Source organism: Pipra filicauda, unplaced genomic scaffold, assembly GCF_003945595.2.
Source record: "Pipra filicauda isolate LSUMZ 115617 unplaced genomic scaffold, ASM394559v2 scaffold74_size2892960_pilon, whole genome shotgun sequence".
Classification (NCBI taxonomy): domain Eukaryota; kingdom Metazoa; phylum Chordata; class Aves; order Passeriformes; family Pipridae; genus Pipra; species Pipra filicauda.
Window position 1 is genome coordinate 623774 of NW_024104920.1, and position 13561 is coordinate 637334.

At 43.6% G+C, this 13561-nt stretch overlaps 1 protein-coding gene across 4 annotated transcripts in view; it reads left to right on the forward strand.

Annotated features, from left to right (window-relative positions):
* The window catches only part of PARD3B (par-3 family cell polarity regulator beta), a 399222-nt gene extending 386488 nt beyond the window's left edge, over window positions 1-12734 (forward strand). For all 4 annotated transcript variants that reach the window (XM_039389618.1, XM_027731420.2, XM_039389619.1 and 1 more), the window contains one exon: window positions 8063-12734. In XM_039389618.1, coding sequence (XP_039245552.1) covers window positions 8063-8417 — 355 coding nt within the window. In that variant the 3' untranslated portion in view covers window positions 8418-12734. The remainder of the gene's footprint in view (window positions 1-8062) is intronic.
* Window positions 12735-13561: the final 827 nt, after the last annotated feature.

Here is a 13561-nt window from a genome sequence, read left to right on the forward strand (position 1 = left end):
CAGGAGAAGCTGTTCTGGAGTGGGATCAATTTCTTCTGAAGAGGGATTTTGACTATGGCAACAGAATTTCTCTTAAATCAAATTAAAAGCTCCTGTACCACCACAGGACCTTTAATTTTTACTCTGATAGCCTTCAAAAAAGCAGAGACCTGCAGTTGGGGTTAGGATGAGGCAGAGAGATCCAGATAGTATTTCTGGCTGTTGTGCTGCTGCTGCACTGAGGCCCGTGTTGGGGTCTTGCCTTTACATCTCACTCCCTCCTCACTGATTGCCTGCTCTTGAGGGAAGTAGCTGGCTTTTTTTCTCATGGCATGCAGAGCAGCAGGATCCCCATGTTTGTTGGAGCTGCTACACAGTAACACAGTACAAATATTACCATAGCAGTTTTCAGCATCTCTCCCCAGTGGTAGCAGTTGCCCGTGCATTCAGTAAATTTTTGTGTTAGTTTGAGTTTGCATTGAAATGCAAAATTCAACTGAGAAACCTAAACAGTTGCTTCTTTTGCTGGCTTAAGAGGCATATGTCCTTTAAAAAGTTTTCTCCCGTCCAACGTAACTTGGCTGGCATCATCTCAGAAACATGACTCGAGACCAAAGGCCAAGAACTCTTTTAGCCTATAGGAAGAGCTTTTGGCCCCCATTGATCTGCAAAACAAAAGACCAAAGGGACCTTAAAATCTCAGCCAGGTCTCTCCCCGATGGAGCCATGGGGGTTTCTGAGCAACAAGCATGACTGCTTAGCATTGAGAGTAGGTTACCAATGCCAAGAGGTTAATGACTCACATGGTATTTATGTTGTGTTGAATAATGAGTAACATATGAAATGACACATGTTGTAATGACTCGCTACTTAAAGTACCAATCTACTTAAGATCCCTTTAAGCTTGAAGAGATCACAGAATAAGGATGTCTTGTTCAATAGGTGCTACTTTATTTTATGCCTCCTGGTAGAAGAGATGTACCATGCCTGAAAGCATATGAACAAAACAAGTGAGGAATTGAGTAGGAAGGATTATTGCACTAGTTGTTTTGAATGCTTATTGAGCATTTACAGAGAACCAGCTAGCACATTTTTGGGTTTTGTTGCTGTTGATTCGAGGATTTTAATCCTGATTATCACAGTTCCTGTATTTGTAGGTTGGATTTAGGGAAGGAAAGAAAGGGGAGCTTTGCCTGCAGGATGGGATTATCAGAAGCTGGTCTGAGATCTGCTCTGGAAAATAAACTAACGCTGAAGCAAAGGAGTAAGCAATACTGTTTTATAGTTTTGTTGCTGATGGGAGGGAGTTTAATTAAATGGCACTCTAAATTCTGAGGTCAACCAATCTGTGATGTAGTTTGCTCCATTAAGGATTGGAACAACCTATTTGCTTACAAGCAAAATAAGATGTTCATGCTGTGAAAAGAAGTCTTGCACAATCTTACAGTAAACTTTTAAACCTGTCAGACACTGTTTTCCTGATTTACAGTTGTTTCTTCAGTCTGTTTATCTGCAAGGAAAGCTAGTATCTGACTAAACTTTATGCTTGGTCCTAGGTGTAAAAGCAAGTGTGACATCTAAAGGTCTCCAATTGCTAAAAACTGCGCAGAGAGCAGCTGAGGCCCAACACCTCTCAAAATGTGGCCCTCTGCAAACAATAAAGGACTTAATTCTCCAGCTGCTTTAAGGCTAGACTTCAACTAGAGTAAACATATCTATGCACTTACCTGCTGGGATTGTGGTGCTTTAGCTGTTTGTTTCGAAATATTTCAAGCTGTATTACTGGAGAGAGAGAGAAATTGTACATATAAACTCTTATGTTCAGGCCAGTTAGCACAACTGTTAAATTTTGCAAAACTGCATGCAAGGGAAGAGAATCAGGCCTGTCTGCATTGCATCTGAAATGTACTCTTGCTTGAATTTGAAACAAACTTATATGGATCCCTCCTTCTCCAAATCCAAACCAAATAGTAATTCTTTCAAAAGGGAAGAGAGGATTTTTCCACTCTTACACCCATCACTCCCTCCCTCCTTCTCCCCCAGAAATGCAGGTCGTGAAGTGATCATTATTTTTATGGGTCTACAAAGCCTATAGAAGTCAAAGCTATGTAATACACATTGCAGAGTGTTCTGCTAATCCAGTCCAACCACAGTCGTGCCTGGCCCAGTGATGAGGGTCTGGTAACTGGAAACCTGACACTGAAGGAATTCCAAACACAGTCCTCAAACTAAAAACAGCTCTCTCTGCATGGCATGTGCTACATGAGAGCCAGGGATTGTATTCATTTACGTTATCTGATTTTTTAGCCTTGTATTGTTGATAAAAGGACAGGAGAAGGAAACACCTCCACCAGCTCAGCCCATAAATAATCTGTGTACGGTGTGTTTGAGGTTAGTATGACATTGCTAGACATCTGCTGCCTTCTGAGAGGTACAAGCCTCGCTCACAGACAGCAGCCACTGAGCACTTCCTTGTGCTGCAGGTTCTTCCCAGTGCTAAAACACCAAATTTCATTCCCAGTGGATTTTAAATGCAAACCTTCATTGGCTGTGGGAAGTGTTGGTCTGAAATGACAAAGAATATTTGTGACAGGAGTATCTCACCTATTAAGATACAAACTTCAGTGAAGCTCAGAGTCATCCAGTGATATTTTTTTTTTGAAACCTGCAGTGATTTAAAATTTCCTTGATTTATTTATTTTACATTATATGCACATTAAATACTAAGCAACAGAAGTTCTTAGTGCCACTGACTACAAGCAGCACTGTGGGATCTTTTATATTGTATCTGGAGAGAGAGGAACTACATGGTCTTTTCAGCCAGTTGTTTTGAGTGTACGTTGAGAAGAGCTTTATAAAGACACAGTGTAATGTATTTGATACTGTAAGATTGTTTGCTTGCATAATTTAATTCTTACATCAGCTTCTCCTTTCTTCTTTAAAAGTAGATCCTCCTGGCTGAGAACAAACAGCATGCAATCACAGTGCATACAATAGAGTTCTTCAGTGAGAATTTGGACCTAGATAGGACCTTGTTGCTTTCTCCTGTTCTTTAATCACAGCCTGAGCTGCCTGATGCCATCACCCAGAGTCTCTGTATGTCTTGCTTAGACATGAAAGAGACTGCAGCCAAATGTGGGCTTTCCATTTGCCACTTAGTCTGTGGCTGTCTTTGAAGTTTATTTCAAGAAGTACTCCCTGACAAAGTAAGAAGGCAGTTTTTCATGTGAGATTATATCCCTTGCAAAATATTCCCTCAGCAGCAAGGAGGAGACAGTGATGTAAGAAGAGAGCGTTCCCTTCCTTGCTTTTTACGAGGTACTAAGAGGGTGACCTCTGTGACTCTCCCTATAGAACAGAGGGAAGAAAAACTCTTTGTCATGATGAAATCCAACCCCCCAATGTGATGGGGCACAGCACGAACAGCTAGACCATCATTTTGCTTTCCTTTCGTTTTAGATAGCCCAAGCATGTGTCTCCTGGCTGATGTTAAAGGTGACCTGCAAATGGGGGTTATCCATGAAATGCAGTAAACCTGAAATTTAATTACTTTTTTTCTGATTGTTTTTTGAAGCATGGGGTATTTAGGCCAGTCTGCTGTGTAAGATTTTGTACAATTGATGAATTACTGAAACAAGGGTTAAAAAAAAAAAAAAACCAAAACACAAAAAGGAACTGCAGAAAGCGAAAATTGTTTAGTTAGGTTTTTTGAACCTGTTTAACTTCAATGACTGAATAATATTTTGGGTTGAAGAAGGCTTTCTTAAGTACTCCAAATCCTGTGGTTCAGTTTTAAATAAACCCAGAAGCTCTTAAAAATTCTGCAGCAAAACCAAAAACTACTAGATTTTATATTCTGTGCTTGGAAGATAAATAAAGCAGAGATAGACAAACAAACTACTTTAGGCTTTACTTGCCATAGAGAAAATAACAACACGTTAATTGAACATCAATCACAAGTTGCCTGCTTTATTTGGACAAGGCTACTTTGGCTCTTAAAACTCCAAATGGATTGCAGTTGTTACCTGGTGAATAATTTTAGACAATTAACCAGTAGAGCTGCTAACCAGCATATTAAATGATACAGTGAAACATATTTGCAACCACCTGTGTGTATGAACTGTAATTTCCCTACAGGGGAAGGTGAGATTTTGCTTCCTCACAATAAAACAAACATTTTAAGGGGCACCTTGTCTGTGACATTTTTGAGGAGTACATTTTCACACTGCCCTACCAGTTTCACTCCTTTCTGGAACCTGGTGCTTCTCCCTCCCTTCCTGTCATTGCTTCTTTCAGCAGCAGCTTCTGCTTTTAGCTAGACCTGCATCCATAATGCACTTTCTAATAGGAGCCAGCAGAGCTGAGCTATCAGCAAAACCAGTTTTTGAGCTCTGAGATCACTTACTTCCCAGGATGTTGTGCCATTACATTGCACTGTATCCCCAGGTCAAACAACTGGCCAAAAATCTGGAAAACAGCTAACGGTCAGAGCAGCTCCTACCCAGCATGTCCTCTCAGAGGGCACGCTCCTGGCCTGGTCCTTTTGAGTGGCTGGACCTGCTTGACCCAATTTGTGGATTTTTGATCACTCCCCTGGGTCACTGATTTTCCACTTGAGGTTATTGGTTTGACCCCCACACTGTGGGTCACTTGGGAGGTGTGATATGCCCCTGTGAACTCTGAACTCATCAGGAGCCAACAAAAACAGTGAGAGAGGGGAGAAGGATTTCATTAGGGCCTCCTCAGAGTGGTAGTGTCTGACGAATGAAAACGCAGGACTTGCTTGCCTTGTTGCAGAAACAAGCACAGCATCTACAAGGGGCTGCCAAGTAGAAAGTGTTTGGTTTGAGTTGCTATGGCAATTTCCTTAATGATAAACAACAGCATATACTTTTACACCATGGGCTATCAAATGAAAAGGGTGTTGGTTCAGAGGAGCCCTGCTCTTCCTGCTGGGAACTGCCCCCAATGTCCCAGACTTAACTGCTAATGGTGATAGCATTTCTACAGCCAGAGCTTGATATCTGGAGTTGTTTCTTCTACCTTGAAAAGACTGACTTTCTTATGGTTAATTTGGCACACTTGAGGAGGGAAGGGCTGTTTTTTCCTGTATTTTAAGACTTGTCACATAGAGGTTCATGGAGACTCCCTAGGCTGGTTGGTTGCAATGTGAGTACCTCCCTAAGAATGGACTTGATCAGGCATGGCTGGTAGATGGGGAAGAATGAATCCTCAGGAAATAATTCATCACCAACGTGCTGTGCTGGGTGTAAAAGGGAAGAAAAGTGTTGTCACTGTAGCTTGTGTATCTGCACACGTAACACCCACTGGGATCACTTGGGGAAGTGAGCTGGAGAGTGTGGTGCGGATATATAAAGTTTTACTCGTGCGAGAGTTCTGGTAATCATTGGTTAGATCACTGCTTCTACTACCCTTAAGGCTGCTAAAAAAACTCTCATGTCTTCGGTCTTTCTCAGGTTTTTCTTAAGGTGGATTCAAGTCTGATCTCTGTGTACAACCTCTCCTTCCAGCTGCTAAGCCTTGTCTCTGGGGAAGACACTCAAGAATTATACCACGTATGGATGTTTCACCCTCAGAGAAGGGTAACTGGTCCTGAGAGTGAACAACTTGGATGTTTCTTTATTTTTTTAAAGAAAGATTTTGCCCTTTCCACATGTTCATCTGCAGTTTGTCTACATGACCACAGATGGTGTTAGCTGTAAGTGAACCAATGGTGGATTTAGTTTGGTAGGATAGGTAACAGCAATAGAGACCTGATGGCACAAGCTCAAGCAGCTTGGGTCCATTTTTCATGTCTGGCACACTTAGATTGCTCAGGCTCATCTTCATTGCACAGTCCTAGGTCAGAGCAGCCTGAATGCACTGCCCTCTGCACAGTAACAACTTCCGTGGCAGCAGTGTTGCATCTATTCCTAGAACTGCAGCAGCTGAGCTTTCCCGGGAACTGCTCTTCTGGCTGGATGGCAGAACACATCCCTCTTTTTCCCTGCAGCTTCTTGTGTCAGTTGAGGCCTGATCTGTGTACGGAAGGCTCAGTACGTGGTGCTGGTAGGTCAGTCCCGTTCTCAACCATCATTTTGGTACCAATTAATCTTGAAATTGTTTTTTTAGAGTAATTCAACTTTGCAGTTAGAGCTCTGGGCAAAAGCTACCTGGCTTTTCAGGTAATGTGATTCACAAGAATTTGCTTGATTATAGCTGCTGATGAGAACATCTTATAAAACCTAACGTACAGGATTTTGAGCATTATCCTTATATTAAAAGGTGATGGATGTAAGTTTGACATTTGTTTCTGTTGGTGTGCTCCTTGACACAAAGCTGTGCTCCTTGACACAAAGCAGTTCCCACCTTTTATGGTTGAAAGTACATTTTTATGCACAGAGGAATTAAAGCTGAGTGTGATGGGACAGACTAGTGAAAAAGACTTCACGTAGAAATATGTGGAGCAGCTCTTTGGCCTTCTGTGGAAATTAGACTTTGTTGCAAGGCGTAGGTGTGTGAGCAGCGACAGCAGTTGTCTCAATACATGCAGTTAAGAGTGGTTCAGTATCTCAGAGGGTGGCTTCAGGCCCTTCAGCACTTTGTCTGGACTGTCTCACCAGGAGGTGTGGGGGGGGGGGAAGCTGGGAGTGCCTGTCTTTTATAATGTTCTGTTTTTAAAGCAGAAAGTCTCTGGGGAGTATAGAGTCCTAAAAGTCCAAGGCCTGGAATGCTTCCTTTTGCTCTTTCGATTTTAAACAGGAAACATTTGCATTAAGCTATTCCAGGAGGAGAATTGTAGGTTCATTTCAAGGCAGATAATGTTTGTTCATTGCCTGTGTCCATGATTTACCCCATGGGCTTAAATGAGTGCAGCAGAAAACCACATGTTTTGTTTTACTACATGCTAAACAAGTTCCAGCGGAGTCTGGGAGCCCAGATGAGAAAGGAGGAGCATGCTTGTAAAATCTCTGTGTGAACAAGAGAGTCATTGACAAATTTAAACACCTGATCTGCTGTACCAGAATGACTTTTTTCATAATATATGCAAAGAATATTTAAACAGTTGATGAGTTCAGTACCAAAGGCACAGAGCAGGTGTAATTGATTTATACTTTCAGCCCCTGTTTTGGGTCAAAACCCTGTTGTCCTCCTTCAGCTCTCAATGGGAGGCTTTGCCCAAAGTGCAAAGACATTTGCAGTCAGACAGGCAAAAATTCCTAATTGAGTTGAACTTTTGGGGATGCTCTGGTGACATGTCTGTGAGAACAATTATTTTTGCCATTTTAAAAGTATCATAAGTTAAGTTGTACTAGGAAAAAATATCAATGCTTCATTAGTGCAAATTATGAAATTAAGATACAGAGAGGGCTCCATGGCACATCCTCAGGGATGACATGTTCACGTGTTGCTTTTCACGTGAAATAGAGGCTATCAGATCCATACTGATGGAGACAAGTTACAGGGCTGTTGTAATAGCAGGCCTTCTATATCACAGGTTTTTTGAAACCTCATTGGCAGCTTGCCCATTAAACACAGGTATTGTAGCCTGACATCCATAGTGTTTCTTCCAGGAGTTCCAGTTTTGCCAACTATGGTGTTTGGAAAGTTTTACAGTCTGACATGTTAGGAGAGAATAGTGGGAAATGGCTTGGAAAGTGCGAATATTTGTGCATGTAAAGCTTATGGGATTTGCAGACTTGCAGACCCAATTCATCTGTTTATCCTCAGGCTAGATAAGATTCAGTCAAACATGCATTGTTTAAAGGAGCTTTGTTTCCATTATGGCAAATGGATCACAGGAGACTGACTTTGGGAGCTGAAGGGCTTCAGTGCTCCCCCATTGTAAAAGGGCTGTGATGTGCGCTGGACCCTTCCTCCAGTGTCCTGCATGTTACTGACTTTTGTAGCGTGCAGGTGGGAGGCTTGTTATCCTTCAGAAGTTCTTTTGATTCATCGGGACCTGTCATGCTTGAGGTGGCATTTCCTTTCCCAAAGTAAACATAGATTGTAAGTACAATAATGTATCACTGGCCTAGTAGACTGCCTTTTTATGTGCTTTATTATGTTTTTTCCTCCTCAGGCGCGGACCTGCAGAGCCACTAGAATATTTAACAGGGCCACGAGTAACATACAAAGAGAGAGATCTTCCCTACTACCAAGGAGGACAGCCTGTTATCCACCCACCTAAGGGGAACCACATCCGTGCGCCAGACACAAGAGTGGCAGAATTGAGGTACCCCCAGTATTACCCAGCCCAGCCCGTCACAAACCAGCATAAAGGACCCCTCCGGCAGGACGTGCCACCTTCCCCTCCTCAGTCCCACCGAGCACCAGCTTATCATGAAATTGTCCGACACCGTGGGACCAGTCCAGACCAGTACCAGTACAGGCAACAGGATCCCAGGCAGAAGAACCCCATGACTGCAGCTGTATAGCCATGCACTGGACTCGCCAGCACGGCCCAGGAGGAGTCCCGTCAGACATCATCCCTGTAGAGTTGTTCCCAAGCATAGCTGCCTGTAAGAATGGCACACGAGACCTGGAGTCGTTCTTACTGAGCTGGGCTCAGCGTAGGTGCTTTCTAACAGGCGAACTAAAAGCCACGTGAGGTACGAAGTGTTTTGAGTATGTGAGGTACCAGACAGTTGCGTGTTTTTTAATTCCCTTTAGAAATAGAAAGTGGCTGCTGGAAATGAAACACAACACTAAATACACCTCAGGGCTATTTACCGAATCCAGTTACACCTATACAGTACATAGCTGTCTGTGCAAGGGCAGCAGAGTCACCAGAGTTTACTTCAGAGCGCTGTTGTAGAGCCCTTAAAGTGAGAACACAGCATGCAGTATGGACTTCACGTGGAGCTGGGGATCTTGTGTAATCCAGTGTGTGATCATGAGTTGACAAGGGACTACCACAGAGGTAGTGGCCACATTCCAGCAGCTCTGTGCTTTAAGGATGCTGCAGTTCCAGATTTATCATCTGGTCTCTGTCTTCCTCTTTCTTTTCGGTGGTGGCAGCATTTATCTTGTAGCCTTTATTTTTTGCAGTTTGTGTATCAAGAGTCTCCTCTTATTGCACCTACTGCATTCGGAATAAGACAAAAAGCTTTATTCTTAATGCTTGGGCAGGCTCACAGAGGACAGGCAGCCAGCCAGCCACCTGAGAACTGTGTCTCTCTGTGTGTGTGTGCTTGTGAATGTTACTTAGTTATGTAGTGTGCAGTCTTTAAATGTAAACCCTGGAGATAAGATCCTCAGCTCCTGTGTGTTGTTCTTGGGGTTTCAGTGGAGCTGGCCTGTAAGAAGTGGCTGAGGAGGTGACTGTGGGCATGGACTCCATAATTCATCTTAAGTTACTATATCTTAAGCATCTTAAGTGCTGCCTTGGCTCCATCAGGGCAGCCCCTTCCCGGCCTTCTCCGGCCGGTGTTCCAGCGAAGTGCCTGCCAGCAGCGTGCTGTGCCCTGGCTGCCTGCTGCACGGGAAGGCACCTGTTGGTGTGGGGCCACTCTCAGTCCACAAGTGAAGCTCAGCCTCTGGCAACGCCTGGCCCTGCCGTGCCAAGTGCCAAACTACGAGTTCCTGCAGCCAGTGGCCATCAGGTCAGTGGGGAAAGGGGCTTTTCACAGCAAGGGGTGAAGGAAAATACAAGAAAAGCAACTCCTTCAAGACCCTGGGGCCTAGCAGGAAGAGGAGAGAATAGCTGTTTGTAGCAAGCTATGTGCAGCAGTGCATAGGAAGAGAGAAGGTGAGGATGGGGAGAGGGCGCCAGCAGCACAGCAGAGCCAGGTAGGGGGACAGGGCATCGGCGTACATGCCTGACTCTTTGCCCCACACAGCTTGAGCTTGCTCTGCAGACAGCCAACCTGGGAAGAGGTCAGAAATGCATGTCCCAGCCACAGGGACCTGTGCAACCTGGCCCAAGAGGGCTGTGAGTGCTTAGAGATCTGTCTCAAGGATTTTGTCACAGGGAAACCATGCAGTCATGCGACCTAGAAATACATTATTTCCAAGTGTCCTTAATTCCTCGACTTCTGCCTTTTGGGAGTGTTACTAAACCATTAGGCCTCCTCTCCTCATCAGGAAAAGACTGTGACCTGGCCAAGGATTAAGCATAAGGATTTCTTTGATGTCTTTTTGACACCTTTGGTATGCAACAGATTAAATCACACAGGTAATTTCCCAGGTATTAAATATCACCAGGAAGGTTTGTCCTGTTAGGAGTGTCTCCCACCAGCAGGTAGTGACCCTGATGAGAAGCACTATTTAATCCCAGCCCACGTTTCTTCTCTGCTGCTGATGCTGGTGAGAGACTGGCATAACCCTGGGGCATGGGGAGTACTTGCAGCTGCCTGACTGGCCAGCAGGCTCTAGCCAGGTTGGGAAGCAGGGGAGAGGAGACAGCTTTCGAGTGGGGGGGAGCGTGATTCAGAGAGAGGGCTGGACTCCCTGGGGTAGGGGCAGGCACAGTTTTAAACCCAGTCAGGAGGAAGCTTTGGTGGGAGTGGGAGAGGGAGAAGAATGCAACCGATTATGAAGCAAGTGCGTTTGGTTCTTGTTCCATTTCTTTCTGCCCTCTTCCCTAGTAATGTAGGAGGGAAAAACCTCTGGAGGGAGTGTTGGATGAAAAGCTGGATGTCTCTCAGTACCCTTCATAAATAAGGCGGATTCCCCAAGGAAACTCTGCCTGTCATGTACGTGCTTTACACAGCCTTGTACTTCTCTCAGAGAGTTTTAAATGCTGTAGGATACTCAGCCAGGACTTGGCAGCCGCAGGATAGCTGCTGGTGTTATAAAGGCCTGTTGAAAGTGAAGCAAAAACAAATTAAAATACTTTCCTTTTCCTCCTTGAAATATAACCCCTGATACGTTTGATCCAGCTGTAAAGAAACTAATATGTTTGCGACAGTGGCTTTATCAAGCCAGGCCACAATTAAGAACAGCTCTGAATATAAGCTACTGCCTTTGTAAATCACTCTGAACTAACCCTTCAAATGGCATCGCAGCACAGTGAACAGAACTTATTTACAGTATTTCATGAACCAGGGCCAAATAAAATCTGGATGAAAACAGCTCCTGGGTTATTTATAGCCTTTGAAGGACCTGTGCAATTGTCTCCCCGTAACCCGAATCTTTCCTTAAGAGCTCTCTGTGACTGCATCGGCTCCACTCGGTTGAGGCAGACAGATCAAACGAACACCTTCTGAGCTGTTAATCTTACCCAACAGGTTATTAAATGATGCTTCTGCTCAGTAAGCAGAAGTCAGTGGAGAGCTTCTTCCAATAAAAAAAAAAAAAAGAAAAAAATAGTGCTATAACTATAATATATGGAGGCATCCTACAGGTAAGGAGCTAAGGAGGAAGAACAGTGTGACCTAGCTGGGGAAACAAGACCAAAAAGTATTACAGAGCATCTCATCAATCTCTGGTGCCATTGTTCTGGAAGAAAATTGCCGTTTTCTGGTTTAATATCTGGTAGAGGTACGGTATTTTCAAAAGTATAATGTGTAACTACAGTATATATAGTCAGATTTTCTGCAGTGTAAAATGTATGATTTTAGCACCATATTGTGGAAAAATATGTACCGTGCAGAATTCACGAGGTGCTACAACTGACGGTTGAAAATACACACTTGCAAAATCCAAAAGAGCCGTTAAGTAACAAGTTGTTCTTTTCCCCATATGTCCATATGTTTGGGAAAATTATGAGTCTGAAATGCTCTTGACACGTAATTGCCTCACACTCCCTCATCCAAAATGTGCCAGTCCAGCAGTAAAGTTACTGACGTAGTGGGTGTGAAGGGAGAGCTGGGTTTGCCACAGGAGCAGCGTGCTGTAAGTGTGCGTGTGAACAGGAGTCAAGACAAGAGGGAGAGAGGCCCGCGCTCATGTGAAGCTGGAAGCTTTGATTTCCTGAGCTGGTGGCGTGCAGCCTGCATTTCTGGCTCTGGCATGAGGCCAGTCAGGCCCAGCAGTTGAAAGATTAAGAGATAGAAAAAGAGCCTGTGGATTTTCTGAGTGACCACCCACTAGTGAGCCATAATCTTGGCCTGCAAGTCAACATTACCACTGTGATATATTATGATGCAGAAGTCTCTAGGCACCCCTATGCATAAAGAAGTATCAATTGCCCTTTTGGGGGGAAAAAAAGGGGAGAACTAAGTATTAAAAAAAAGAAAAAAAGGCTCCTGCCTTGAAAAAGTGCATGCAGCCCTGAATTCCAATTCACTCCAGCTTCCTGATCTAGAAATAGCTTCACATGCTGCCTAATTTTTTTACAGATGACTTGTGCTACCTCCTCCTCCCAGCCATCACAGATTTGTTTATCAGAGAGTTAGTGCTGTGAGTGAATCCTACCGACTGCTCTACCTGACGCTCGGCTTTGAGCAGGGGCTGCTTTGCACTTCCAAAGGGCCCCACACCTATGCCCTCATCAGAGTTGTTCTGCAGGGTCCTTAAGCCTTATGTGCAAAATCAGAAGCACTATTCACTATGTCTGCATAGAAGAGAAGGCTTTCTAACTACTCTGTTATTGTGAGGGAGAGAGAGGTGCTTGTGATCCTGACAATACCTGTGTGTTTAAGTGAAACTTGATTTAAAAATCATGTGTGATTGTTTTGGGGGAGAAATTTGACACATAATTTGAGAGGTTTTTTCTAGTATCACGTCAAAGATTTCGATCTTTTGTTACATATGGCTATATAAATTTTACCTGTTTTATTTTGCATTAAAATAAAGGCTTTAAGACTATATATGATTATGTATTTGTTTGTAGAGTCTTTCCCTTTTTTGTGTCTACAAAGTCATGCACAGCCCTGGATGTGATTTGATATTAGAAGATAAAGTGTAATCCACACTGCATCAGAATTGGTAAGATGACTTTTTAAAAAAAAAAAAACAAAACAAACACAACCCACAACAGCCATGCACTGCTTTGAAGAAAAAAAATGCATCACAGGGCTTAGCTTGATTCCCTCTCAGATTTTCATTGTCTTCAGTGGTAGAGCCTAAATCCTGATTCCATAGCCAGGAATGAAAAGAGAAGTGAGAGAGAAGTCCCTTGACATTTTGGAGAATTTCATCTTAGGCAGCTGCATGTTCATTGCTAAAGCTCCCCAAACATCCTCTCAACATCGAGCTCTTCTGTTCCCGTTGGTGTCAGCCGACGTGTTGTGCAGCCAGGTAGCAGGTCCGCCAGCTGGGATGGCTGCAGCACCGCCTTGCCAGAGATTTAGGACTCCTTGAAAGTTTTGCGCAGGTATGTAACTTGATGTGCATAAGTAATTTCATTGAAGCTGTTGACTCTACTTTTCACAGATTATGCACAAGTGTAAATCTTTGTAGGATCAGAGCTATGGGTTGTACTGAGATACAGACAAGAGTGTTTTGTTACATGGAGTAATTTTCAAAATAGCAGATAAGTGAAAAGTCATTAGTACAAGGAGAAAGAAGACTGAACCCTTTCTGAGAGGGAAATTTTAGTTTACTACAAAGAAAAAGGAAAGAGTGAAAGAACCAAACAGTGAAAGAACCAAACAGAGACAGAAATTTGCAGGTTTACAGCACAAGGTATAACTGA